At 41.4% G+C, this 27909-nt stretch overlaps 1 protein-coding gene across 4 annotated transcripts in view; it reads left to right on the top strand.

The window, feature by feature from the left end:
• MYOF (myoferlin) overlaps window positions 1-27909 on the top strand; it is a 156792-nt gene that overhangs the window by 102548 nt on the left and 26335 nt on the right. For 2 of the 4 annotated variants that reach the window (XM_058543549.1, XM_058543548.1), the window contains 16 exons: window positions 2338-2501; window positions 4776-4890; window positions 6966-7071; window positions 8223-8368; window positions 10337-10510; window positions 11360-11468; window positions 12538-12615; window positions 14595-14776; window positions 14870-15028; window positions 15153-15251; window positions 16206-16367; window positions 18338-18503; window positions 21373-21449; window positions 23363-23419; window positions 24902-24913; window positions 26528-26626. In XM_058543549.1, coding sequence (XP_058399532.1) covers window positions 2338-2501; window positions 4776-4890; window positions 6966-7071; window positions 8223-8368; window positions 10337-10510; window positions 11360-11468; window positions 12538-12615; window positions 14595-14776; window positions 14870-15028; window positions 15153-15251; window positions 16206-16367; window positions 18338-18503; window positions 21373-21449; window positions 23363-23419; window positions 24902-24913; window positions 26528-26626 — 1905 coding nt within the window. The remainder of the gene's footprint in view (window positions 1-2337; window positions 2502-4775; window positions 4891-6965; window positions 7072-8222; window positions 8369-10336; window positions 10511-11359; window positions 11469-12537; window positions 12616-14594; window positions 14777-14869; window positions 15029-15152; window positions 15252-16205; window positions 16368-18337; window positions 18504-21372; window positions 21450-23362; window positions 23420-24901; window positions 24914-26527; window positions 26627-27909) is intronic. The other 2 variants (XM_058543550.1, XM_058543551.1) reach the window with 1 other exon arrangement.

Raw genomic sequence — 27909 nt, 5'->3', positions numbered from 1 at the left:
ACACTTTTACAGCCAAAAGTAAAGTTATTTTAATTTTTTTATAACAAGTATAAATATATATATAATAAATACATATAAAATAACTATTTGTTATAGTTAAATATATATATAGTTAAATATATATATAGTTAAATATATATAGTTAAATATATATAACTATTTGTTATTTTATATACTAATTTTTTGTATACTATTATATGAATTCCATTCTTCTACAGATGGGCCTTCCTACTCAATAAATGGGAAGAAGACTATCTTCATTCTAGCTAATTCATAAATGTGTTCCTTCTACCCACCACTATACCTGACAACTGGTTCAGGATTGTGGTTCTAAGCTGCTTGCTGGGCAAGAATACCCATGGCCATCTTTTATTTTTACTTTTTATTCATTTAATGGTGCCTGGCATGTAGTAGGTTCCTGTAAATATTTATGAATAAACAAATACATGGTAACAGAATTTATCCATCCATCCATCCATCCATCCATCCAGGTTTTTATGGAGTGGTGGCTTTATGCCAGGCACTGAGGCAGATGCTGAAGGTGGTGAAGAAGCCAAGCCCTGTCCTCAAGGATCTCCTCATCTGTTGCAATGATTGTAAAACCGGGTGTTTTGTTAAACATGCTGACTGCCAGGGCCACCCTGGGGATTCTGATTCTGTAGCTGAGTTAGGGATTAGCACCAGCAGTGATTCCAGTGTGGGTGAATATAGGGCATCAGTGGACCACTTTGAGAAGCAATGAAACACGTGGGAGATACACACAACATCCTTACAGTGCAGTCTTGGAAGTGCTATTGGAGGTAAATAGAGAGTGTACTAGAGGCCACAAGGGGGGCCCTGAGTGGCAGATGTTGATGTCCAGTCACTGGGCAGTGTGGAGTGAGGGCATCAGGGCACATGTAGGAGAGGCTTGCTCTTGCATTCCTGTAGGATTTCTTGGTGTCCACCTACCCTCCAAATCTGTGACTGGAGCTAAGTCCAGAGAAGCTAGCACTGAGCAGGGAATGACCAGTCTAGGGCTCCCTTCCAATATTTCCCATTTCCAGCTCCTTCTCTGCATAGGGTTAACTTGAGTTTCAACTCACACAAAGAGATGATCCACGCATTTCAGTTGTTTCGTGTGACTAGTTTCCCCAGATTCCAACAGCCTGTGACTACCAGTAGGGGCACATTAGTAACAATGATGAAAATTTCACTGGTTCTTGCCTTTCTTTGCTAATAACAGACCTCAATTTTCTGCACAATTCTCCCCTTCCCCCAGATTTCTGGAGGTCTCTGAGGTGCTTCACATGTCCTAACAGTCCTGCCCCACAGCTGCTGGTTAAAGGCTGTAGCCTCCAAGCTACATGAGACTCCCATCTGCACTGCTGCTGAGGCCTCTTGTCCATGCCAAGGTTCTTGCCTGGATTTTACAACAGCCGCATTGGCTTCTAACAGAAGTGGTGGGAATGCCTTGCTCCTCCATTCTGTGTCCTTGTCACTTAGAAACCAAAGGAGCCATGCACATGGCCCCAAGTCTCACAACCCCTTGTGACAACAACTCCTTTAGCTGCTGCCTGAAGCTCATCTCCTCTCTGGGCTCAGAGCCAATATCTGAGACAGACACTATTGTGTCTGCTTGAACCCAAATTCCTCATCAGGCCCCTACTCAAATTTCTTCCCTCCTCTTTCAGCCCCAAAACTTCCCCATCACTTGTGCAAATCATCTCAGTGGGCTCATCAGCAGACAAATGGAAATTTCAGCCTGGGCCCAAAAGGAACACTCGCCACGAGCAAATTTCAGCCGTTTTGATGGTTGACATAGTGAAGAGCAGACCATAGTAGATTTATAAATTCCAGCTTAGAAAGAAATGCCCTGTAAACCAGAGTCTGCCATTGCCACTAAACCCGCTTCCAGAAAGGTCTTGGTCTAACCTCTGCACTCTAGAGGGAATGAAGGCTCAGAACTTTTAGTCTCTATAAATTCCGAGTGCTCAAATGAACTTCATGTTTCAGATGGGTTCTTTGTGGACTGCCTGGAAAATGTATCATCAATTATATGATTGTTTCTGTGGGGCAATGTGCCCCAACTTCTAGGCAGTAGACTTACAAATAAACTTTTAGAAGATTGCACATTCATAAATTAAGGGCTTTTATAGGTGTTTAAAAGATTAGATTCAGAGAACTATTTGGAGCCATACCTCCAAATAGAAGGTTAGGTCCATACCTTCTGAGTATAAGCTTTCTCACTGTCTATCACTGTTTAGCCTAAGTTTCAGATGAACTTGAGAATGTATGGGCTGGCTTTATTTCTTGCTCTCTGATGGTGTTTCTCCAATTTTATTTTTTTTTTAATAGTATGAAAATCAAGCTCTTATGTTTGGAAAATGGGGCACTTCTGGATTAGTGGGTCGTCATAAATTTTCTGATGTCACAGGAAAAATAAAACTCAAGAGGGAATTCTTTTTGCCTCCAAAAGGCTGGGAATGGGAAGGAGACTGGATAGTTGATCCTGAAAGAAGGTAAGTTTTCCCTTTTCTGAGAAAAAAGAATAGTAATGAAGCGTTTCCCAAGAAATTGCTAAATGAATCTTCTCCATCATCATGCTTGATCATATTTACATAATACTCACTGAGCAGAAGTTAGTCCGTACAAATTCATAGAAACTTGAAAGATGTCTTTAGTGTCCGATAATAAGACAAACAAATATAAGAAGCACTTGGTACTAACAGTTGTTGAGAACTTATTATGTGTGAATGTGTCAAGCAGTGTGCTAAGCACTGGCATCATCTTATTGAATCTAGACTATAGCCCTACAAAATAGGTAGTGTCAAAAATTATGAAGGGTTTGAGATTTTTATTCTACTTGCAAGCTAAGAAGGTCACCTACCACAGTTTCATGAATGCTGGCAGGAGACACAAGCAATAGTTGCATCAGAGTGTCAGCCTTTGCTTTAGTTTTTCGAGCCCTAGTTTCCACAGGGCAACACGGAGATGGCCAGATAGCACTTGCCCATGCAGTGGATTGTATAACAGGAGAGGAACCCTGAGATTAGAGCACCCGAATCTTTTATAATGGGTAGCAAACATGCTGGCCCTTTGCTCTGGAGAGAGACACTATCTCTGTCTTTCACAGTTATTCCCCATATAAATATCCTTGAAAAGATAGTCTGTAACCAAGGTTTTGGGGCCTCTGTGTAGAAACGCAAGAGACTCACAGAGAATTATCTCCCAATGATACTACTCTCTCCACTTTACAAATGAGGAAACTGAGACCTAGAGAGATTAAGTAACTTGTCCAAAGACACACAACTCGTAAGTGGTATAGCCGGGGCTGGCACCCAAGTCTAGCCTGGGCGCCAAAACCAGCGCTCCACTATTGCGCTGGAACATCTGCAAGAAACGGTAGAGGGTACACTTTAAATGAGTGAATCGTATGGTATGTGAATTATATCTCAAAACTGTTATTAAAAAGAAACAGTGGAGGGAGGCAAGCACGTTTCCCCGAGAGTCTAGGGGAAACCAAAGCCTGGTTCCTGAGTGTTGCCAACAGCATTAGAACCAGAACTCCCTCTTCTCCCCACCTCATGACAGCGTACTTGAGTTAGGAAGAAACAAGCTTGTGAAGTTGGATTTCAATCCCTAGGGTTTGCTCTCTCTGTCCACGTTTGTTTCCTATAATCATATAGGCATTAGGGAAGGAGGGAATGAGTGTGCTGGGTCTGGTCTGTTAAGACCCAGTGTTTGCACGTGATTCCTTTTAGCCCATGACAGCTTGCTTTGGATGGAGTTGGGGTTGCTAGTAAGGAGAAGGGAAATGGGATTTGAGTTGTACAGAAGGAAGGAAGGTTAGTGAGGACAGGGAAAGGCAGGGGGCATTGTGATTGGAAAACAGATGGTCAAAGCATGTCAGAGCTGGATGGGACCCCAGGCGGCAGCCAGGTCTTCTAGTCTCCTTCTCTGGAGCCCAGAGACATGACGAATGAGCCCAGTTTATACAAATGGTTGGGACTGTTTTCTGATTTCTTTCCAGTGCCTGATTCTCAGGGAGGATACAGCGGGGAAAAGACGTAGAGACGGTAAAGGGAAAAGAAACCTCGCTTGAGTGGGTACTTGGCAGAAGACTTAAATCAGAGTTGGAACCTCTATACTTTCCTCTATGGGTTGTCAAAATAGTTCCAAATCCAAGAGGAAAACTGGCATGGCAGAGAGTCAGTATGGATTTCTTAAGTGCTCAGATGGAGTTTGGAGTCTTAAATGACCTGGTTTGGCTGTTTACCTAGGAACTATCCAGAAAATTTCAACTCTTCTCTTCAGTTTATGTTAGGTAGACCAAACAAGCCGTGAGTAAAAGTTTCCACACTTGGCCTCATGAGACTGTCTCCACTCCATTTTTAAAAATAGGGGGAATGAGGGGGACGACTCTTTATTCTTTTGAACTGTTAGCCAAGAGTTTTGCTGAGAAAAAGCTGAACAGCCCTGAACTGAAACAGGAATATGGAACACGAGGTCCCTATCAGAAGCTGCCCTCAACACTGTTTTCCCAGTCTCCACCCTAATTACCCTGCTAATTTAGGAGTTCTCGATAATTTAGGTCTCATTGTTCCAGCAGGCCCGTTCTTCAAAGGAATGTCAAAAGCTATTAGTACAAAGAGGTGGTTGGAGTGGAGAACCCAAAGGGGTAGAGGGAGGCGGGAACTGGTACCAGCCCAGAGTGTGGATGTTTCCCGACCATTGGAAACAGCTGGGGTTGTCGGCTACCATTTCTCCTTTGGTAACACGAGCCTCGCCTGCAGCTTGCTGACTGAGGCGGATGCGGGTCACACGGAGTTCACGGATGAAGTATATCAGAACGAGAGTCGCTACCCCGGGGGCGAGTGGAAAGTGGCCGAGGACACCTACACGGATGCGGTGAGCGGGCTGCTTCCGAGATAAACCCTTACACCTTAGCTCTGTGAATCCACCAACCACAAGGCGTGGCTTCCCTGTCTCTTCCGCCCCAACTCATGTTCTAAACAGCATTACATTTATAACTTAAGCCACACAAGTGCACCTATAATTATTTTCTATAGAAAAGACATTGGGCCTATTTAAGTAGATGTGAGCACATGGTAAAGTTTGGGTTATGCAATATTTTTTGGTTTCTTTTTGGTAAGGAAGATCAGCCCTGAGCTAACACCCGTTGCCAGTCCTCCTCTTTTTGCTGAGGAAGATTGGCCCTGGGCTAACATCCGTGCCCATCTTCCTCTACTTTATATGGGATGCCACCACAGCATGGCTTGACAAGCGGTACGTTGGTCCGCGCCCAGGATCCAAACCCGGGAACCTGAGGCCGCCTAAGCAGAGGAAGCGAACTTAATAACCACTACACCACTGGGCTGGCCCCAGGTTATGCAACTTTTTATTGTAAAGATTTATTTATTATTTAAATAGTTTTAAAAATCATAAGAAGTTGAATATTCATGTCTTTAAAATAATCAAACAGCGTAAAAGGAAATGAAAAGAATTCTTCTCCTGGATCCCTATTCCATCCCCCAGGGATAACCATTGATAGCAGTTTTCTGTTCATATATGAGTATATAACTTTTTTCACCACCTAAATAGAATTACATGCACAGTTCTACAACTTGTATTTTTCACATGACGATATATCTTGGACATCTTTTGATATCAATACACATAGATCTTCTTTTGTACATTTTTTGCTTTGCCAGACCCAATGTTGTCATTATGAAGCCTTTTTCTGTTACTGTTAATACATAATAGCCTTTATTAGAGAAAAGATAGTTGTAGAAAGTAGCCCTGAAGTATTTATGGACCACAAGAAAGATAAAGACATTTTCTCTTTAAAATCTAGGTTTGCAAGCATGGTCCTAGGGCTTTGCATGCATTATTTTAATTCTTTTTAAAAAGGTATATTTTACCTTTATGCTGGAAAAGTTGAACTCTAGGCAGGTTTACTAATGTGCAAGAAACTCTTTTAGTAAACAGCCAGCCCATGGTGGTGCTGGGATTTGAACCCAGAATCACCTTGCTCCAATGAGCCTTTTAAAAAATGCCTGCAGAGTGTTTTATTATATGCATTCACTATAATTTATTTAACTAATTCTCTTCTTGTGGAAATTTAGGGTTTTTTCCAGTCCTTGCTTTTTATGAATAATATGACAGTGAACATCCTTGTTATGTACATTTTTATTCACATGTGAAAGTTTATCTGTAGGAGAGATCCCTAGATTGACTTGGTTAAGGTTTCAATGCATATAAAATTTTGATAAATATTGCCAAACTGCTTTCAAAGAGGTTGTAGAAATTTATATTTCTAGCAACAGCATATTAGAGGGCTATTTTTCTTAACACGCACCGTCCCACTTGAACGTCTTTGTCAATACATGAATAAATGGTATCTTGTTATTTCAATTTTCATACTCGTAATTTAAAGCAAAGCTGAATATTTTTCCATATGTTTGAGGACCATCTCTATTTCTTTTACTATGAGCTTTTTGTCATAACTCTCCCATCAGTTTTTATGCATAACTTAAGCCAATATTTAACATAAACTTTGCTCAGTCTTACGTGATTAGCATCTACAACCTCCAGCAGCATTACCCCATACTTGAAAACGTGTTTTTCATGCTTTATCCATGTTTGATGTATTCTTTCCTATGTAACCCCTCATAAAGAGAGTTGCATCATTTCATAATATTAAGTTGAACCACATGAAATTGCTGATATTTGACCATTTTTGACCTACAAAAACAATTTCCCGTGGTTCCCTAATGGTGGAAACAGAAAGTATTCTAAAAAAATTAATTTTTGTATAGCAATTGTACATAAATAAAGATTAGAGATTTTTCTAAGATTGATGTCTAAGCTGGTATCTAAATTAGCATGGTAATACTATAGTTAAGTGTGAGGAAGTGTATCTCCCCTTTGTATCTTATTTAACACCGTGGCTTCTCTTTATTTTTTGTTTTTTTTTTTAAAAGAACGGTGATAAAGCAGCATCACCCAGTGAGCTCACGTGCCCTCCAGGTTGGGAATGGGAAGATGATGCATGGATATATGACATAAATCGTGCAGTGGATGAGAAAGGTAACATTTTAGATCTATTACTAGGGGCTCTGCAGCAAGGCCCTGGTTTGCCAGAGTAAGGTTTCCTTGGGAGGGAGGAGTCTTACCCCTGTTGGTCTATGACAAGCAGGTCACTGTGGTGTTATGGTGACTATTCAGATGCAAAATCTGAAGGACTGGCCAGTGCTTGCACAGGTGCCGGGTTGGAGGCTGATGAGAGGGAAAGATACAAGGGGACAGGCGCCACGCAGCTGGACTTTGAGATGCTGGGAATCCAGGATAAGGATTTGAGAGGAAACCGGAGTTTGGATTTTCTCTATTCTGATCACACCCCATACCCTCCCTAGGAGCATCACACTCAGGGTCTCCCCAGCTCAGAAAGAACTGTAAAATGCCTTAAAAGTCCTATTCAGCAATAATGCAGATTATTGACATAACTTCTGTTGATTGTGTTTATCCTTTTCTATGGACAATAATCTAAAGTTAAATGAACTATAACATTTGGTATTATCAAAAGATAAAAATTGATTTTTTTTTTTGTAAAAGGGAGTAGTGCACAGAAAGAACTAGCATTGATATGGACATATACATTATAAGTTCCTTGCTGATCCAATGCACACACTAGGCCTTGTAATAATAGTTAGCATTGATTGAGAGCAAACTATGTGCTAAGCATGGTCCTAGGGCTTTGCATGCATTATTTTAATTCTTTTCAAAAAGGTATATTTTATCTTTTTGCTGGAAAAATTGAACTATAGGCAGGTTTACTAACTTGCAAGAAACTATTTTAGTAAACAGCCAGCCCGTGGTGGTGCTGGGATTTGAACCCAGGCTGTGTGACTACACAGCCCACACTCTTTACCACTGTCCCCTCCTGCCTCTTGTACTTGTGCCTTATTCTTAGATGCACTCGATTACCATGAATGACTGGAGGTATAAAGTGGAGGAGAACCCCATGGCCAGCGAGGAAGCTTTTCGAAGAGTGAGCCAGAGGAACAGGGATGTATTCAGTTTGGCTGAATTGCAGCAAAGTGAAAGGAGCAGTGGTATTTCAGTCGTGACAGTAGAGAATGTTTGGGGGCAGAGAGAGCGACTGAATGTTTCCTGGGAGTTCATTTGGTGACCTGCCAAATGCATCTCTTTTGGTTAACTGTTCACAAACTCTGTTCCAGGTTGGGAATATGGAATTACCATTCCTCCTGATAATAAGCCCAAATCCTGGGTTGCAGCAGAGAAAATGTATCATACTCATAGACGGCGAAGGCTGATCCGAAAACGCAAGAAAGATTTAACACAAACCTCTTCCAGTACTGCAAGGGTAAGAGGAGCAGTGGGAGGGAGCTGGGCCGGGGGCTCTGCCTTCCAGACCACACAGAATTCCAGTTAACTTGGCTATTGCTTTAGAAACCATTTGCCAGTCAAAGGCCTAATGCCCTGCTCCAGGATTCTCAAAGTGTGCCCTGACCCCAAATCTACTGATTTAGTAACTCTGGGGGTGGGGCCCAGCAGTCTGTGTTTCAAGAAATCCTCCAGGTGATTCTGAAGCAAGCTAAATAACAAGAACCATTCAGGAGGTAGTAATAGAAACAGAAATTATTTTGGTAGCATAATGGAGTAGTGGGACCAGCTCAGGACTTGGAATAAGATACAGAAGGATTCAAACCCTGGCTTCATTTCCTTTCTCATCTGCAAAATGGGTATAATATCATGTGTCTAATTAGGGTATTCTGGCTTAAATGGAATAATAGTAAATCAAGTGGAACAATAATATTCATGACAATAATAAGTGGCATGTTTTGTGTGCCTTCTCTAATGATAGGTACTGCATACGCATCATCTACCATCCACAAAATCTGCCTTTATCCTCATTTCATGGATAACACTTACAGAGTAACCTCTGTAGATTTGCTCCAGGCCACATGTCTAGTAAATGATAGAGCCAGTGTTTGAACCCAGGCTAGGCTAATTCCATACAGGAACTCTTTCTATTCCACAAAACTCCTGACTCAGTAGGTGCAATAAAGCTACTTTTTATTAGACAGTGAGCGTCTTGGTTCTTCTGTGGTTACAAAGATGGAACCATAGTCATTTCGTACCCTTCTTGCTAGCTCAGGAACTTGTTCCTCATAAATAATGGAGTAGAATGAATGAGCTGATGAATGAACATTTGTTATTCAATTATCCCTATCCTGATGGGGTGAGAAGTTTCTAGAGACACTTGACTCCCTCCTTCTATGCGAGACCACCAAGGCGAAGTGGAAAGAACACTGAGCCACCAGTCGAAGACCAGAAACATGGCCCAGTTCTACCCAAGAGTGTTGTTGAGACTTTGATCATGTTCCCTCACCTGCCTCATTCCTGGCTACATGAAATATTTCAGTGCCACTATTAACACAACTAGAGGGTCAATTACAAGATTGTGCTTGACCTAGATTTTATGTTTATTCAAAGTTGAAAAAATAGCTCCTACAATAATAACCTACATGGAGCACTTATTTCTGAGATCATAAATATTATTGGGTATTATTTTACATCTACTAAATCTGGTCATACTTTTAAGATATTTACATAAAACTTCCACTGCTAAAATGTCAGCTTCATGAAGGCAAAGACCTGTCTGTCTTTTTCTTCACTGCTTCCTCAGCTCCTAGCAATCTCTATCATGTAGGGATCATTCATATTTGTTGAATGAATTGAATAAAACATTGAAAACCTAGATCGATTATATATAAACAGTTTTTAAGACTAAAAAGTACTATACTCTTTAGTTATTAGTTATTACAGAAGTAATATACCCTGATCTATCATTTCATTATTAGTTATCACAACTATTATCTTAAATGAGACATTTAAACCCTGGGGAGGATGATGTCATTTTTTTCCTCCACATATAAAGTGGAGATAATGTTTTGCCAACTATCTCACAATAGCAGTGTTCTTCTGAGCCAAAGAAGTGAGAAAATAGAAAGCAATTTGAGAAAGAATCCATTTGCTTTACTGTCCTCTCCCCCAAGTCTGAATAAGATGCCTCTCCTGATGATACAGCCACCATCTTGGCAAGATTTCATTCCACGTTAATTACCTGGTTATCTCTCTCTATTGCCACAATCCGTCAGCTCTGCAAGGGCAGAGAGACTGTCTGTTTTGTTCTTTGTTGTATTCCTGGCTCCTAGCACAGTGCTTGGCACAGAGTAAATTTTCAATACATACTTGTTGATTGACCAAATAATCTGCTTTATCAATATAAGGATGATGATGATGATGAAAATTTTTACTTCTGTTTTAGGCCCGGGAAGAATTTGAAGACCGAGAGGGCTGGGAATACGCTTCTTTAATTGGCTGGAAATTTCACTGGAAACAGCGTAGTTCAGATACCTTTCGCCGCAGACGCTGGAGGAGAAAAATGGCTCCTTCAGAAACACATGGAGCAGCTGCTATCTTTAAACTTGAAGGTGCCCTTGTAAGTAATAAGTAGCCCAAGCTCAAATAATATTTGTATAGGGAAAATATATGAGTGTTGGATACAATACCTCCCACTCCATAGAGGGTCCTTCCAATACAGCAAGACTGCAAATAATATGGGAGAAAGCTACACATCCTCGGTGCTCAATAATTTTTGTCGAATGAATAGACCATTAACATACGAAAGTTCTAAAAAGTCCTCCTGCAGACACATCTGTTTTTTCACCTAGCATTTTCCAAATATATCTGTTCCAAACCCCTTGTTGTAGGTGACATCTAGTAACATTGGATCAAACCTTGGAAACTACAACTGTTCAACACACCAAGAAAGTTAAATGTACAGATGGGAGGGGGAGGAAAACAGAAAGATGGCTCACAGAATTAGAGAGCAGTTCACATGGAAGCACTGTAAAGAAGGCAGGAGGGAAAAAGCAGAAAGCTGGGACAAATGAATGAGCAAATGGCGGTGGTTGATCTAAAACATAGCGGTCAGGAACCATTTCCAAACACAGCCTGTTTTCATATTTCTGCACCCTGACCCTGCTGTGCTCTTCTACGGCTGCTCTTTCTCTTCCTCCTCTCGTCCTTTTAATCCCTTTATCTATCTTTTTGTTTCCTTTCAGTGGCAGGATTTGGTAAACCTGAACTTGAGGTAGAAGGTATGGCTTCAACTTCCTGCTCTGTCACTTTCCAGCTAAGTGACCTTGGGAAAGTCACTTGCTATCCAGGGCTGTATTCATCTTTAGAAATGAAGTGATTGGATGAGAAAAAATTCACTATTGCATTGGTTTGTAATTCTTGCCTGTTTGTTTTTAGGCATTGTTAATTGATTTCTCCGTCTCTTTAGGGCGCAGATACTACTGAGGATGGAGATGAAAAAAGCATGGAAAAACAGAAGTACAGTGCCACCACTGTGTTTGGAGCAAACACTCCCATTGTTTCCTGTAATTTTGACAGTAAGTTTTAAACGTGTATTTGTGCATTCCACTTCTATGACTTTTATCTCAAGAAAACTCTTCAAATCACCAAATATAATAAAAATCTCTTTATGCAAATGTACTTCCATTTTCATCAATTGATGAAAAGGATTTTTTAAAATACAGTTTTAAAAATTATATTTGGAGGGGAAGGTGGTCGAATCATTGATTTTAACATAGTATGTTCAATATGTACTTATTCTATGAAGCCCCCAAAAAGGTTATTTTAATTAGAAAAAAGGTTCAAAAAGTTAAGTAAAGGTTGGTTTCAATGATAACCTTCAGAAATTTTGGAATGGGCAGACCTACTCTGTAATAATAATAGCAAATCCTTATAGAGGTCTTAGCATGTGCCAGGCACTGTGTATATATTAACTTATTTAATCCTGATAACAACTCTAGAAAGTAGGTGCAATTATTGTTCCCAGTTTTACAGGTGAGGAAACCAAGATGCAGAAAGATGAAATAACTTGACCGAGGTCTTACAGCTTGTAGGCACTGGAGACAAGATTTGAACTCAAGTGGTCCGATTCCCAGAAGCTGTGCACTGAATCCCAATGCTTTACTATCTCTCAAATTATGTGTTTAGGGGTGGGTGGGTGGGGCGTGTATATGCATTAATATAATAAAGATAAGGAGTATAAAGATTTTGAAATATCAAAGAAACTTTCAGCAGATAACTGTGCCCTAGATGTGGTGCTGAAATGGTGTAGAAAGCCCTATTTCTGTAACTCCTGGAGACCCAGTTTCATTGGAAAGGTAAGTGATGACAAGCAGTCCCCTAAATCCAGGTAGTCTACACCAGAAGTAATGTCCTCCTCGTTCACACACTGGCACTGAGCTTACTGTAGCATTTTTTAAATAAGTTTCATTTTACAGGAAACAGAACTACTTTGGGAGGACACGTCGTCACCATTATCGGTGTTCTTTACTGTGGGGAAATAGATTTGGGTGACCCATTTATCTGAAACATCTATTATCTCCAAATATTCCAGAAAAACAACAGTGTTATGTTTCTTGTAAGTAACCCCCATCCTGTTCTTTTTAGGAGTCCACATTTACCATCTGCGCTGCTACATCTATCAAGCCAGAAACCTCAGGGCTTTAGACAAGGATAGCTTCTCAGGTAAAGGAAAATAATCTCTGTCGCACATTATTACGTAGCAGGCCAGCTTGATTCTACTTTTCATCAAGCGGACGCTTTTCGTTATTTCCAACAACCACAAAAAGTTTTTCCATACTGAGATGAGTTTAATGTGCATGAAGTAAATTGCTCCGTCATTAGATACACAATCACTGAGTATGTCGAGCGTGGTTGTTGCTGGAGAAGATACATGGTCCTTTAATGTTAATAATCATTAATTGATTGAGTAGTAAAAAGCACCAAGAAGAAAAGCAGTTTCTGCTCTCTGTTTATACACATAGTTGTGTTTTTACCCCTGGGCTCTTGGGTTGATTGGTAAGTTAAAATACTTTATATGTTTTTGTAGCTCTCTTAAGTTGACAAAAGGTCACAAGTTTACCCATTTGCCTACAGCACCAGGCTTGAAGCAGTGTGGAGTCCATCTTGACCTCCTCTGCTGCCTGCTCCCCAAATTCCCAGCACCATGAAACCATGAGGCTTTGTCACCCCCACACTGACACCCTGGCTGGTTTTGTTGCCTCTGGACTGGTTCTAAGGGGAAGCTCGGGGGCACTGCTGCCTGGGGATTTGTGCTGTTGCTTGTGGGACCATGAATAGTTTGGAGGCTATCTGGGCTATACAGGGAGCATTCCACGTCAGGACCTGAAGGCCCACAGACCTTCCCTGGGCCTTCTGTGGAAACAGCTCTTAAAGCAGTTGCCTGACACTGGCATGCTCACGTCAGTTGTGAGGTGTGTTCCAAGCATGAATACTAACCGACATTTATAAATGGTTTCCTTTTCTTACAAATTAAAGCAGATTCAAGGTATCCCTATAATGCACATCTCCAAAATGGTTTTTGAAGACATTTTTGAATATTCACCACAAGGGGGCACTCGATCATTGAAAGTCAAAGTTAGAATCCTATCAAAATTCTTGACTAAAGTTGCGTAAAGCTCTAATCACATTCCTTGCAGTTTGAGATATAAGACATATCATCAGGGCAAAAGCAAAGAGTGCCATTCATATGATGCTGCGATGCTAAAAACCAAGCACCCATTTGGCTTTTGCAAAAGCATCAAGTTAGACATTAAGTTATTGCTCAGATAGGTCAGCTCCCAGGCAATTGCAAAAAGGTTTGGTGAAATTATTTAGCATGGAGGAGAAATGGATTACTTTTTTTTTTCTTATCTTTTTTCAGCTTTATTGAGGTATAATTGACAAAGTTGTAATAAATTTAAAGTGTATAACGTGATGATTTGATGTACATATACATTATGAAAGAATTTCCACAATTGAGTCAAACAACGCACCCATCACCTCACATATTTACCTTTTTTTGTGTGTGTTAGAACACCTAGGGTCTACTCTCTTGGCAAATTCTAATTATATAATACAGTGTTATCAACTGTAGTCATCATGTTATACGTTAGATCCTCAGACCTTATTCATCTTATAACTGAAATCTGTACCCTTTTACTAACTTCCTCCCATTTCCCTCAACCTCAGCCCCTGGCAACCACCATCCTATTCTCCGTTTCTGAGTTTGACTTTTTTTTTGAATTTCATATATAAGTGATACCATATAGTATTTGTCTTTCTCTCTCTGGCTTATTTCACTTAGCATAATGCCGTCCTGGTTCATCCATATTGTCACAAGTGGCAGAATTTCCTTCTTTTTTAAGGCTGAATTGTATTCCATTGGGCATATATATATATTTTTTTTTAATCTATTCATCCATAAGTTGCCAGGTTGCCTTTTCATTTAGTTGATGGTCTCCTTTGCTGTGCAGAAGCTTTTTTAGTTTGATATAGTCCTACTTATTTATTTTTCCTTTTGTTGCCTTTGCTTTTTGGTGTCAAATTCAAAAAATCATCACCAAGTCAATATCAAGGAGCTTACTCCCTATATTTTCTTCTAGGAGTTTTATGGTTTCAGACTTTAGCCATGGCCATACTGTTATTCTCTTTTTTTGTTTTAGACCCATATGCTCATGTCTCCTTCCTCCATCGAAGTAAAACCACTGAGATCATCCACTCAACTCTGAATCCCACCTGGGACCAAACAATTATATTTGATGAAATTGAAATCTATGGGGACCCTCAAACAGTCCTACAGAACCCACCCAAAGTTATCATCGAACTTTTCGACAATGACCAAGTGGTAGGTAATTTAGAATGTCTAAGATGGCAAGGAGGATAATGGAGGTTTACAGGGATGTTTGTTGGGGAATTTAAGGATCGCTTGTTTCTCTAGGGCAAAGATGAATTTTTAGGACGAAGCATGTGCTCTCCCCTGGTGAAACTAAACTCAGAAATGGACGTCACGCCCAAACTTCTCTGGTACCCAGTAATGAATGGAGACAAGACATGTGGGGATGTCCTTGTAACTGCAGAGCTGATTCTGAGGCACAAGGTACTTGCTGAGTGCTCACTCATGTATTCTTTCAGTGTAGCTGCTTAAAACACTTGTTAATAACTCCAGGCACTGTTTGCTTGAACTAAAGGGAGGCGTTGACGTTTCCATGTTTTTTTCGCAGGATGGCTCCAACCTTCCCATTCTTCCCTCACAACGGGCACCAAATCTATACATGGTCCCCCAGGGGATCCGGCCTGTGGTTCAGCTCACTGCTATTGAGGTATGCTACTCTCTAAATTTTATTGATCGAATCAAGCGGATGTGGCTCCAGAACTGAGATCTTTCCTCTAGGAAATGGAATCTTGCTGCATATTTTCTTGCTGTCTCCAACGTCCTATAAAATTTGTCCAAAAATTTGAAATACTCATGGAAACAGAAGGCTTGTTGAAGCTACAAGAACAGTCAGTTCCAACATTACTGAGGGAATCTAGAGTTCTCATTTCCTGGGAGCCAGTAGATTTCTGGGTTTCCCATGTCAACTGGAGAACTTGGAGAGGGAAGGCAGACTCAGAGCAGCGTGTCTGTGTTTGCAGAGAGGAGGGGACCTGAGAGGGAGGCAGAGGCGGAGAGTGGGAAGGGAGTAATGGGAAATGGTGACCTGTCAGACAGTTGGAGTAGATACAGGCTGATGGATCCAACCAGGCAGGTTGATGGACAGTGTCTGGCCTACTCTCGAGGCCTCCCCTCTTCGTCCAGTCAGGCAGCTGTTAACTTGAGATTTCTGTTCACAGGCTATCTTGCTAAGAGTTCTCAAAGACTGAAGCAGGTGGCTTTAAACAACGACTATCATTTTTTAATGCTTGCATGTCAGACACTGTGTTAAGAAGTTTACACTTGATCCTCACAATAACCCTATGATAGATAATACTCTCGGTCCCCTTTGTAGATGAGACAGAGGGAGGTTACGAACTTGCGAGAGTTCACAGAGCCAGGATTTGCTTCCTGCCCTCTTAATGCTCTCCTTTTTATTGCTCAGGCAGGAGAAGAAAGGAGGCAAAACTGCTTTCTCTGTGTGACCTACAGGCTTTCTAGGATAATATTCTCAGAGATTTTAGGCAAATCTACACAGGTCAATCTTAAAGAATTTACCAGTTATTAAGAAAGAATTTTTCCTCTTGAATATTATTTTTAATATGCTGGGTTTCCTTCCCTTCTCTTTACATTGTTTTCTTAGATTCTAGCTTGGGGCTTAAGAAATATGAAGAACTACCAGATGGCTTCTGTCACATCCCCCAGTCTCATCGTGGAGTGCGGAGGGGAAAGGGTAGAATCAGTGGTGATCAAAAACCTTAAGAAGACACCCAACTTTCCCAGTTCTGTTCTCTTCATGAAAGTGGTACAGTATCAAGACTCTGTAATAGTCCATGTGTGTTGAGTAGCTGAATTTTACTTGAAATGTGCATATATATACATCACACACACACACACACACACACACACACACACTCACATATAGTTTATATGTTTCCAAAGTCTGACAACAGATAGAAAAACCCTGCCTTGTGTGCAGCTTGTCAGTGACTTTTCCTCCCTAGATTCTCAAACTGTAGTGATGGTTTCTTATAGCTTCAGACAACCCCAGCAACACAGAAATATCTATGAGAAATACTAATGTATTTCTCCAATAAGCTTTCCATCTAGTCAGCTGTCAGCTACAGGCTCTTGGTCAATCCCCCTGAGGGCAGAATATTAACCCTCAGTCATGTCCCTGCTGGTGTATGTGGACCAGAACCCTCTGGATAGGGACTGCTGGTTGGGAAAGGCAGCTGCAGAGGAACTATATGGGGTGATGGGGCCATGCCCTAATAACTCGTGACTGTGCCCCTCCTCCAGGTGCCCCTGGGGTGGCACCCACTTTGTTCCATCTAAGTTACCCTCTGGTTATTAGCGACAGCATCACATCCAGTTCACAGTCCTCCATCGTAGACCCCATAATACTTTGGAACAAGAAGAAGTCACCTAGTCTTTCCATCTTTAAAGCAGTTAAATCCTTAACTTTTCAAAAAAGAGAAAATTTTTCTTTTTTACTTTACTAGATAAAAGATATAAAAATAAAGATGTTTCCTCAGTTTGAAGGAGTAGAAGGCCGAGAACCTTCCCATTCCTTTCCCTCCCCCAGTCATTTTCCTGCCCTTGGTATCTCCAGCACACCACTCTTGAACTCTAGGGTCATGTGGTTCAACTTGTCCTTTTACAGATGAGGAAACTGGGGCCTAGAGAGGGGGAACGCCATATCCATGTCCCACAGTGAGTGCAGGCCACGCCTTCTGTGCTGCGCTGGTTATGTCGACACTACAGCAGCAGCCACAGCTCGGTGCCAGCAGCATTCATACTCCCTGCATTTAGTCTTTACTGCAACCCCACAGCAAGGCATTTTCACTCCTCTTTTGCCCACTTTGGAGGAAACTGAGAGGTTAAGTAATTTACACAAGGGCCACAGCTAGCAAGTGAGTGGCCGGAGTTTGGACTTAGGTCCCTCCAACTCCAAACACCATGTTCTTCCCCCTACAATGGTGCACCACCTGGACCCTCCCAGCCAGAATCCTAAAGTGGTCACCCCTGGGCCCCTCCACACATCCTTGTCCACTCCCCAGCCCCTCCCCCACCTCCCAAGTTCTAGTCTAGAATCTAGCCTTAGTCAGCGGAGGTGAGGAAAGCCACTCCATCGACCCCAGCTTCTATTTCTGTGCAAGGCCAGAGGTGGAAATTCACCTGAACCACTCACCAGGCAGGCCCTGGGACCAATCCATGATTCCCCAATCAGACAGTATCACCAAGGCCACCCAATTCCACGTGGAGGAACCAGGAGGAGTCAAGGAAAAATGAGCATCCGATTTGGCACTAAATTCCAGGGCTAAAAGACTCCAAAGCCACAGTTATTTCCCTTGAAGTTTCAGTTTCATCTCGGTCATTTCTAAATTCTAACTAATTCTGACTAAAGACTGACTCCACATCCTGTTACAGAGCAGAGCCAGGTACTGAGGTACTATTCTAAGCACATCACATATTAATATATGTGAATTCAACAACCCCACTGTTACTGAGGCACTAACTGGCCCATAGGAAAGTTCCCTAAGGTCATGCAGCAACTGATGGCAGAGCTAGGATTTGATCCCACGTGGGTGCCTCAGAGCTCATGCCCCTGAGCACTGTGCTGCTTGCCTAGTTACAGAACTACTTATTTGCCCTGGGCTATGCCAAATGGGCAAAAAGAGTCTGGGTTGTTCCCTTTGGGAGAGTTGATTGGCAAAGCTGCCCCTGTCGGGCCTTGTACAGAGAAGTGACGCCTGCCTCTGTGGTCCCCAGTTCTTGCCCAAGGAGGAATTGTACATGCCTCCGCTGGTGATCAAGGTCATCGACCACAGGCAGTTCGGGCGGAAGCCCGTCGTCGGCCAGTGCACCATCGACCGCCTGGACCGCTTCCGCTGTGACCCTTATGCAGGAAAGGAAGATATTGTGCCACAGCTAAAAGGTAAAATGCAGCTCTATAAATAACATTCGGGGACTTGCATGCATGATCTGATTTAATCTTTACAAACCTTCCCAAGGTAAGTATTCGTCGTCCAGATTTGCAGATGAAGAAATGATTTGATTTACAGTGAGTTGTGTGACTTTCCCACAGTCATGTAGTTAGTAAGTGGCAGAGCTAGACTTGAATCCTCACCTCATTTTGAGGGGGAACCAAGGCTCAAGCTATTACCTTCTGAAGTATCCTGCTCGGATGAACATAAGACTTCTTTTTAGGAAATGTTATGTGCTTCATGAACTTTTCATAGATCCCAGCAGGGAAGACAAACAAGGAAATGGGTGACTGCAGTCCAGTGTGATAAATATTTTGATGGGGAAATACAGGAGCCCCCCGACGAGCACTGAAGGGGGAAGGATTTTTATTTCAAATTGCTTTCCATCTGTTGTCCCATCTCATTAATGCATCACAACATTGTTGTGATGTAATTTGAAAGATAATATTTGATTGTTATCCATCGAGGAAAAAATAACACCTGCTGAGTTTAAATAACTTGGCTTAGCTCACATAATTCATAAGTAAATGATAGAGCAGAGCATAATACTTACTTTAGAATTCCATTATAAATCATAACTAAGGCATAGCGTTTTGCTATTGTCCATTCAATAATGACTTATTTTTAGCTTACCATGCGCCAGGGACTATGTTAGGCCCTGGGGACTGGGTCCCATCGGTGAACAAGATCCCAGGGCCCCTGGCCTCGTGAGATGAGACCCCATGGAGAACTGGCTCACACTCATTCAGCTAATCATTGGTTGCTTCAACACTGAAACAGATGTCTTCTATTTAAGCAACTGTGGGCTAACCAGTTTTTTTAATCTTCCATAAGGTTTGGTGTTGATTTTGCAGAGCCTCTGAGACTCATCTGCCTTGTGGGTCTGAGCATCCTGTCCCCGATTCAGGAAAGAGGAAAAAATAAAATCCACAGTCACACTTGAGCAAAACCCTACATGTGTTTATCTGTTAATTTCCCATGCAAAGCGTCTTGTGCTGAATTGATGGTGCCTAAAATAGCAACATTTTTATAACAACAAAGATTAATGTAACTGCAGGAATTGTTTTATTTGGGGTTGCTAAATAGAGAGAAACCATTTTCCTCGTGTTTTTCCTACTGCTTTCATGAGAGAAATTTCCTTGATGTAAATATGTGAAATCATTACAAATGCTGCAGACTTTCTCTGGATGGACCTGTATGTGCCTGTTGGTCACGGGTAGGTTGGTCCCAAGGCAGAGGCCTCCTGGTTAGTGATTCTACGTAATTAATGTGAAGTGTGGTCAAGGCTTCATGAAACCCCTTGAAAAGGAAATCCTTAAGGAATTTGGGATGAGGGGAGCATAATGTTCCCAAGACCAGAATCTGTTATTGTAGATCAATCTGGTACTTTCTTAAAACCAATGACAGGATAAGAGATGAGTAATGTGCTTGTTTCGCCTAATGTTGGAAGCACACAGAATAACTTTGTCCTCTGTCCCTGAGGCTTTCTTTACCCCAGGATGGTAACACGGAGAACTGACAATATCAGAAGGAATTTGCATACAGTTGTGTCCCCCATGCCTGCCCATCTGGCTGTCACGTTCTGTGGTGCAGTTGTCAGGATTTGTGGGGGAGCTATCTTGGAAGCGTGGAGACTGCTGGTAGATCTGGGGGTGCCACGTGGATGTACAACGACCTCGCATCGTGACATGCATGTCATAGATGCTCAATAAATTCCAGTCCCCCCTGCCTCCCCAGTGTCCCCCTGACCCTTTCTCTGACATTTACTGAGCGTCTACTCTGCTCTGGGCTCTGGTTGATGGTTAAAACACAAGCTTTGGGCTCAGACAGACCTAGATTATTTACTTTCACTTTGTCCTAGTTGTTTAACCTGAAGCAAGTGACTTGCTTTCTCTTAGCCTCAGTTTTTTAATCTTTATAATGGGGATAATGGTACATATTCTACACGATTGTTGAGGGATTAAATGAGACATATGTAAAGGGCGTAATCCACTGCCTGGGACATGGTAGGTGCCTAAAAAATGTGTCTTCCCTCCCCTCCTGTATGTTCTATATGTCAGTTGCCCCAGTGGGATAAACAGGAAGTTATTTTGGCTTGGCAGAGTTTGTTCTGTCTGGGTTCTGGCCTCCTGTTGAAAGTCTGACTGCCTGATGCCTTCCTCCATAAAAGGGAGACGTACCTCTCACCCCCATCCTGCACAGGCTGAGGCTTTGGTACCTTCTTCAGCTGAACCAGAGCTGGTGAGCCCAGGGGCTGCTCCTGAGCCCTTGCTCTAACTCCAAAATCCAGGGCCACGAATATTCTGGGAATTGTCTAAAGGCAGAACATGTGCCTTCTCCCTCTGCATACACTACGAGAACCAGGGCTAAATCAGCTGCTGCAATTTCAGACCTGAATGTGCAACTATTCACCTTGCTTTGCTTTTTTCTGTCTTAGAACAGATCCCATGAAAAGGAGACTCCTTTAGATGTAGGTTCCCCCACCCCACCCCGCATCCTCTAAAGACATGTGTTGACACAATTGACAGTTCTTTTTTGAGCACTTCCGCTATATATAGGTACTGGGCTAATTGTCCAAAACAAAAGAAAAATGAGCCATATAGTCCCCTGAAAATGTCGAAAACCATGTCAGATTTTGGGAAAAGTGATAAATTATTGGATTATTTTCTATATTCGCGTGTGGTCCTCTTCATTCGATAAGTCTCATCCAGGAATAAACACTACCATCCACTCTATGGCTGTTAAATTTGAACTTGGAGTAGAATGTTCAACACTATATGTTTGTAAGTATCTTAGATTAAGAAATTATTTGTCTTGCAGCCTCTTTTATGTCTACGCCACCCTGCCGGGATGTCATTATTGAAATAGAAGACACCAAACCATTACTGGCTTCAAAGGTAGGCTTCGGGACTAATCGTTGGATAATGTCAGTTTTGTCTTCTAGATGTCTCAGCAGTGGGTGAAGTCAGTCAAACAACCATTCAATGCAATTAAAATAATAATAATCAAACTAATTTATTGAGATAAAGAATCTGAATAGTGTACTCATCAATAGTTATGAAGACATTATGTGGACTAATGTCCTCCACCCTGTTACCCAGATACTTGAAATAATACCCAGGCCCAGGCCCAGGCCCCACCCTCCAAGAGGGAGAGAGACCCAGATGTCAGTATATTTTAGAATCTTCCCTAGTGATTCGAACGGGCGGCAGATCTGAGAACCATTGATGTGGACAGTCTGAGTGGTATCATTTGCTGGAAAGAGCAATTTCAGGAGCAAATTTACAGCATCGTACATTCAGAAGAGGCATGCATGTAGCATGGCAGTTTTTTTCCCTGCATGAAACTGAAGTGTCATAGATTTTTAATGACTCTATTTGTCGGTGTACGGGACATCCCTGATTTTTATGTTCACTGTGGTTTTGAAGTCAAGAAATTGGTGGAAATGCTCACTCAGAACCCCATTTTAAAACCATTCCAGCCAATTCTACAAGAAGGAAGGAAAAATAAGATCTCAGCCTAGAAAAAAGAAAACATCAAATATCTCTTTGTTTCTGTTGGCATTTATGATGGACTTTCACAGCGTGTTTTAACGTGCAAACTGGCCAAAAAATGCACTTTAATGTGTTATGTCCATAAACAGTGCCTTTAAAAAAATCCACTTCTTTCCCGCTGCATTAAACTCACTGACAATCGGACCATACTAAATGTGGTCTTCACAGCCAGCACTGTGCAGCAACGTGTTTGATTCTGTTCCCTGGAAATCTCTACAGTCACAAATGACAATATCAAATTTGCAAAACTGCTATGTTCACTTTATCAACAACCCCAAATATTCCTAATAAAATAGTAGTAGCCTAGAAAGAAGTTAAGTATAATATACTTAAGATCCTTTATGTACATATTCACAACTGCTCTGGAAGAAGGCAGTTTAAGATCTGGCTCTATAATCTGCCTCCAGCTTTCCTACCTCCCATTGTCAATCAATTCTTATTCTTGCCTGCTCTGTACTCAGTAGCCCTAGATATGGGGGATTAAGAAGAAGAATAAAGCCAATCTATGCCGCCATTCTCATTCATTCCTTAACAATAGTTAACAGATGATTAGGCTACTGTAGCAACACATTGTGAAAGTTCAGTTTACATCAGAGAATTTAAATTGCAATCCAGCAGGATTGGAGATGGTAGTACAGTCATCAGTGGGTAATTTCCCACTGTATTATAAATGACTTGCATCAGCTTGCTCTCCCAACACTCAGTTGAGGTACGCTGTTTTCATAAGAAAGGCTGGTTGGAATGTCCTCTAAAAAACTGATTCCACTTGTTCATCAGGGAAGATAGTACACACCTTTGCCAAGTGAAATGAGCAAAGTTGAGCTTTGGAAGAGCCAATAACAAGCTTGCTGATGTCCTATATTGCATGTACATGTAGTATTATACATACATACATGTGATATACATGTATGCATGTGATATGCATGTGTTACATGTACATGCGATGTGTGTGTAATATACATCTATTACCACTAACTCAGTTCAAGCCTTTTATATGAGTAAAGGGAAGAAGTGGGTCAAAACTGTGCTGTTGATGGGAACTGGAGGCTGTGGCTTTGGGTGACAGTCTCCTGCTCACAGAGACCCACACCATTACCCTGTGATAACTGTGGAAGCTCTTAACGAATGGGCTCAGCACTACCACAAGAAAAGTGAGAAGTAAGTATTTGGGGCAGAAATAAGTATCTGGGTAAATGCTAGCCAGATGACATGGACATTCCGACATGGCCATTTCAACAATTACCTTCCAATTCCAGTGCTTAAGCAGCATGTCAACAGCACTCAACAAAATGGCTTCTCCAGCGACAGTGCATGTATGTATGATAAGAAAATGCATGTGGCCGCCTGGGACCGCGGGGACCTCAGTCTAAAGACTTGGATTCTCCTCTCAGATTCTTTCTATTAGTAGATTTTGGAGTGAAAGGTGATCTTTAAACAAATGTGATGGTTTTAATCCCAAGGGGAGAATCTTCTGTGCCATTTAGTGATTTGATTCCCATTGCAAATTCATTATTGGATATAATAAAGAAAGTTATTTCCGTTACTTTTCCATGTGAACTAATAAGCAAGAAGGCATGAATATATTCTCCCATATGAATCCTAAATCTTAAAATCAGCAACTTGTTTTGAATAATACTTTCAAAATCACGAGCTATTCTTTTCTTTGAAATGATTTCGAATAGCTGAAAACAGATGTGAATAAACAGACTCTCAAAATCTGAATTCAGGAACCATTCAGAATGTGAAAGCATTTTTGGCATAAAATTCCTCTCTCCAAAATCTCAATGCGGCTGTGATGTTTTAACCTTTAATCCTGCTTTGGTATGAATCTAATAGAAAGATTGTTACCTCTATCTGTCTCTCTGCCTCTCTTGGCTATTCTGTGTGCTGAGCAAAAGTCAATCCAGAAAATTCCAAGGGGCACCTATATAAGAAGCGCCATGGCCGCCCACACAGCGGCTGCAGGGAGTGCCTGTAGTGAGGAGTTGTTCTTTCCTCACGTTAGAAATGAACTTGAAGTTAGGATTTTGGAATGGGGGTCTAGATAGCAGTTCTTCAAACCGCCCCTGAGGGCGAGCTTGGCTAATGTTCCAGCATGTACCAAGAGAAAACTCAAGCCCCAACATCCTTGATCTCCATTCTCTCATCTCCTGGATGTGCCCTGAGATCAGGGTGGATTCTCCATGCAAAAACTCAAATGGAAGGATTTGGCCAATGAGGAACTTGATATCTTAGACAATTTTGATGGATAAATATGTATTTGGTACTATAACATAGGCATGGAGAAAAACCAGGGAAAGGTACCTATATGATGGTATTTTGGTCATGCTAGACGTAAATATCTTGTGACAGGAGTTTTTGAAGGGATGAGAATTAGGCCAAGTTGGGGATATGCTTTAGGAGCTAAATGGAATGAAAGGTTTGGGGCAAGGAGATGAGCAGCTGCACCCCCCTCCCCTCCTGTATGACCACCGTTGTGCTGGCAGTTATTGAGATTGTCTAACTCCATTGAAAACATGGGACATGGAGGGCTCCCTCAGAGCCTTTCATTTTAATGCTGTTTGTAACTCTTTTGCACATTTTCAGAGAAGAAACCAATAAGGTGTATTCAATTATGAGATCATCTTGAGCTGAATAATTTAAATAATCCATTGAAATGTTGATAATATAAAGCATGCATGAAAAATAATTTCTCCTTCTCTCTTTGTCTTTAAACCTTATACTCATGGGGTCTCCATATCTGTGTGACCTGTTATATGGTTTGCCCTCTTCCTGCCCATACATGTGATGAGCAGCTGACAGAAAAGGTAACTATTGTATGCATTTTGCTAGATTTAAGATTCATGTGTTTTCTGCCTATAACTGATATGTAAAGAAATTTTTTCTGAATCCAGGGCTGGGTTACTATCCCATAAAGGAGAAATAACTGTGTGTGTGTGTGTGTGTGTGTGTGTGTGTGTGTGTGTGTACATACATATATACACTGCACACAGGTAAGAAATAGCTTTTCTTGAGTGTTCCCTCTTCCTTCCCCCCAGACTGAATGGGAGGCTATGTTATAGGCGACACTCTGTATTTTTGGCAACATCATTCTTTCCCAGGTAGATTAAAATAAACAATGGGTGAGCCTGGTGAAAGTTTATTCTTGTTATAAATCTGAGTGGGATTTATAGCAGTGTTCTATAAACTACAGCCTTCTGCAGTTTTTTGTTTGTTTGTTTGTTTTTTTGTGAGGAAGATCAGCCCTGAGCTAACATCCATGCTAATCCTCCTCTTTTTGCTGAGGAAGACCGGCTCTGAGCTAACATCTATTGCCAATCCTCCTCCTTTTTTTTTTTCCCCAAAGCCCCAGTAGATAGTTGTATGTCATAGTTGCACATCCTTCTAGTTTCTGTATGTGGGACACAGCCTCAGCATGGCCGGAGAAGCAGTGCGTCGGTGCGCGCTTGGGATCCGAACCCGGGCCGCCAGTAGTGGAGCGCACGCACTTAACCACTAAGCCACGGGGCCAGCCCCTCCTGCAGTTTTAAAATGTTCCACAAGTGACTCTGATATGCTGTCCCTTCTGCCCAACCATGAACCACCATCTAAACCAGAGGTTCTCAACACTGGCTGCACATTGGAATCATGCAGGGGACTTAGGAAAGCATGCTGGTTGCCCAGGATTCGCCCCAGACTGATTGAATTAGAACGTCCAAGGATAGGTTGGGAACCATGGTCGAAATAAACTATAATGCCTCCCTACTTCTGTGTCACATTTTGTCATTTTCAAAGCTCTTTCTCCTAATGATCTTATTTGATTTCAAAAAAAAAACTAAGATAGTTGGAGACAGGTAGTGTTATTATCCCATTCAGTGGATGAAGAAATTGATGCTTAGAGATGTTCAGTAACTTGCCCAACCAAGCCGGTATGGCTTGTAACATAAAGGTATGGCTTATAACGTAAAGGATGGGACTTGAATTAAAACCAGTTTTTCCAACTCTTAGCTTAGTCAGCTTTGTTTTACAATGCTTTGCTAGCTAAAAGGGCTAAGGAAATGAAATAGTAGAAATCATATATTGGAAGTTTTATTTTAATCTATTTGTATATGTAAATATCAAGTCAACAGGATAAAAAAGTAAAAACAGACAAATGAATAAATTGTGTCTATAGGATATAAGAAAACATCTAGCATAGCTGTAGGTATTAAAGCCAAACACATCTCATTGACCAAGAATGATCATTTCATCTCCAGCTTCTGGGTAGAAGAATCATGAATGCTTTATCCATTGTGCATGTAAACAAAAGTTATGTAATCTCGCCTGTTTCGGGTTCAGAAGTACCTATTTCTCTTCCCTATTACATATGGGTTTTCCCCCATTGATTGGAAATGCTGGTCATCACTAAAGATTTTTTTTCATTTTGATGTGTCTTTCTTTAGGAGGAAGAAATCGTTGACTGGTGGAGTAAATTTTATGCTTCCACGGGGGAACTTGAAAAATGTGGACAATATATTCAGAAAGGCTATTCCAAACTCAAGGTACCTGGGCCTATACTTCTGTGGGTGGGAGATCCACATCCATTATAACCGGCCACAGGCAGAGCTAAGTAGAAAACCAAAAGCTCCAATGGTGGGTGCTGATGGGGAGGCGCCAGAAGCACCTCTGGCTTCCTGCAAAGCCCTCTTGCAATGGATTTTGGCTTTGCCAAGATTCCAGGGGCTTGAGGACAGCTGTTGATTTATGGTTATGTGACTGCCACTTTGGGGCATCGGGGCATCTGGTACAGGGTTGGGAATGGGTTGGCACCATGCTATAATTAGGCTAACAGTTGTCCAGTTTGACCCAGGGAGACCTAAAAGTCATGGAGCTCTTGCAGAACAGCATGAAATGTCCACATACTTCATCCTGTCCCCTGAATGGGCATCAGTTTCACAAGCTGAAAAGTTGATTCTGTTACATATATGCAGCATACAATCACAACAATGGGCGTGTGTGGCCAGGCGGAAGACAAGCTATTAATCTAGGCAGGCCAGGCTCTTTGTGATCTTTATGTTAATGTTTTGGGTTTTCCAATTCTTCATTCAGTTTTTCAGGCTATAATGCACTCAAGTAGAAGCAAATGATGAAGTTTTCAAAATAACGCATAGGAGAAAAAATCTTTAAAATAAGAACCATCAAGCCCTTAAAATGATTTTCCCCATCAAAGTAGAAAAAACCCACATCCTTTTGTGTTATTTCATAACATCTCAACGCAGTTTAAGAAACATCAGTATGTAAAGAACCACTAATTTTAAAAATGATCAAACTGGTGGATCAGACCCACAGTCCATCTTCCCTCCCTCCCTCCCTCTTTCCTTTCTTCCTTCCCTCTTTTCTTCCCTCCTTTCCATCTTTCTTCCTTGTCTTCATCCTCTTCTAGTTTTTTATGGAGGTATAATTTGCATACCATAAAGTAATCCATTCAATGAGTTTTGATAATTGTATACACCTATGTAAACCACCACCAAAACAAGACAAAGAACATTTCTATCATCACGGAAAACTCCTTTGTACTGCTCTCCAGTCAATTCCCACAACCTTCCATCCCTCCCCAAGACAGCTGATCTGATTTCCTCAGCAGAGATTGGTTTTGCCTGTTTTTATACTTCATATAAATGGACTCATACAGCATGTATTTTGTGTGTGTCTGGCTTCTTTAGCCTGACACAGTAGTTTTGAGATCCATCATGTTGTCATATGTACTGTAATGTGTCCCTTTTTATTGCTGAGTGGTATTCCATTGTATGGATATACCACAATTTGTTTATTCATTCTCCTGATG

Source organism: Diceros bicornis, chromosome 6 (assembly GCF_020826845.1).
Source record: "Diceros bicornis minor isolate mBicDic1 chromosome 6, mDicBic1.mat.cur, whole genome shotgun sequence".
In the NCBI taxonomy this organism is placed as follows: Eukaryota; Metazoa; Chordata; class Mammalia; order Perissodactyla; family Rhinocerotidae; genus Diceros; species Diceros bicornis.
This window is presented reverse-complemented; position numbering and strand designations above follow the sequence as displayed.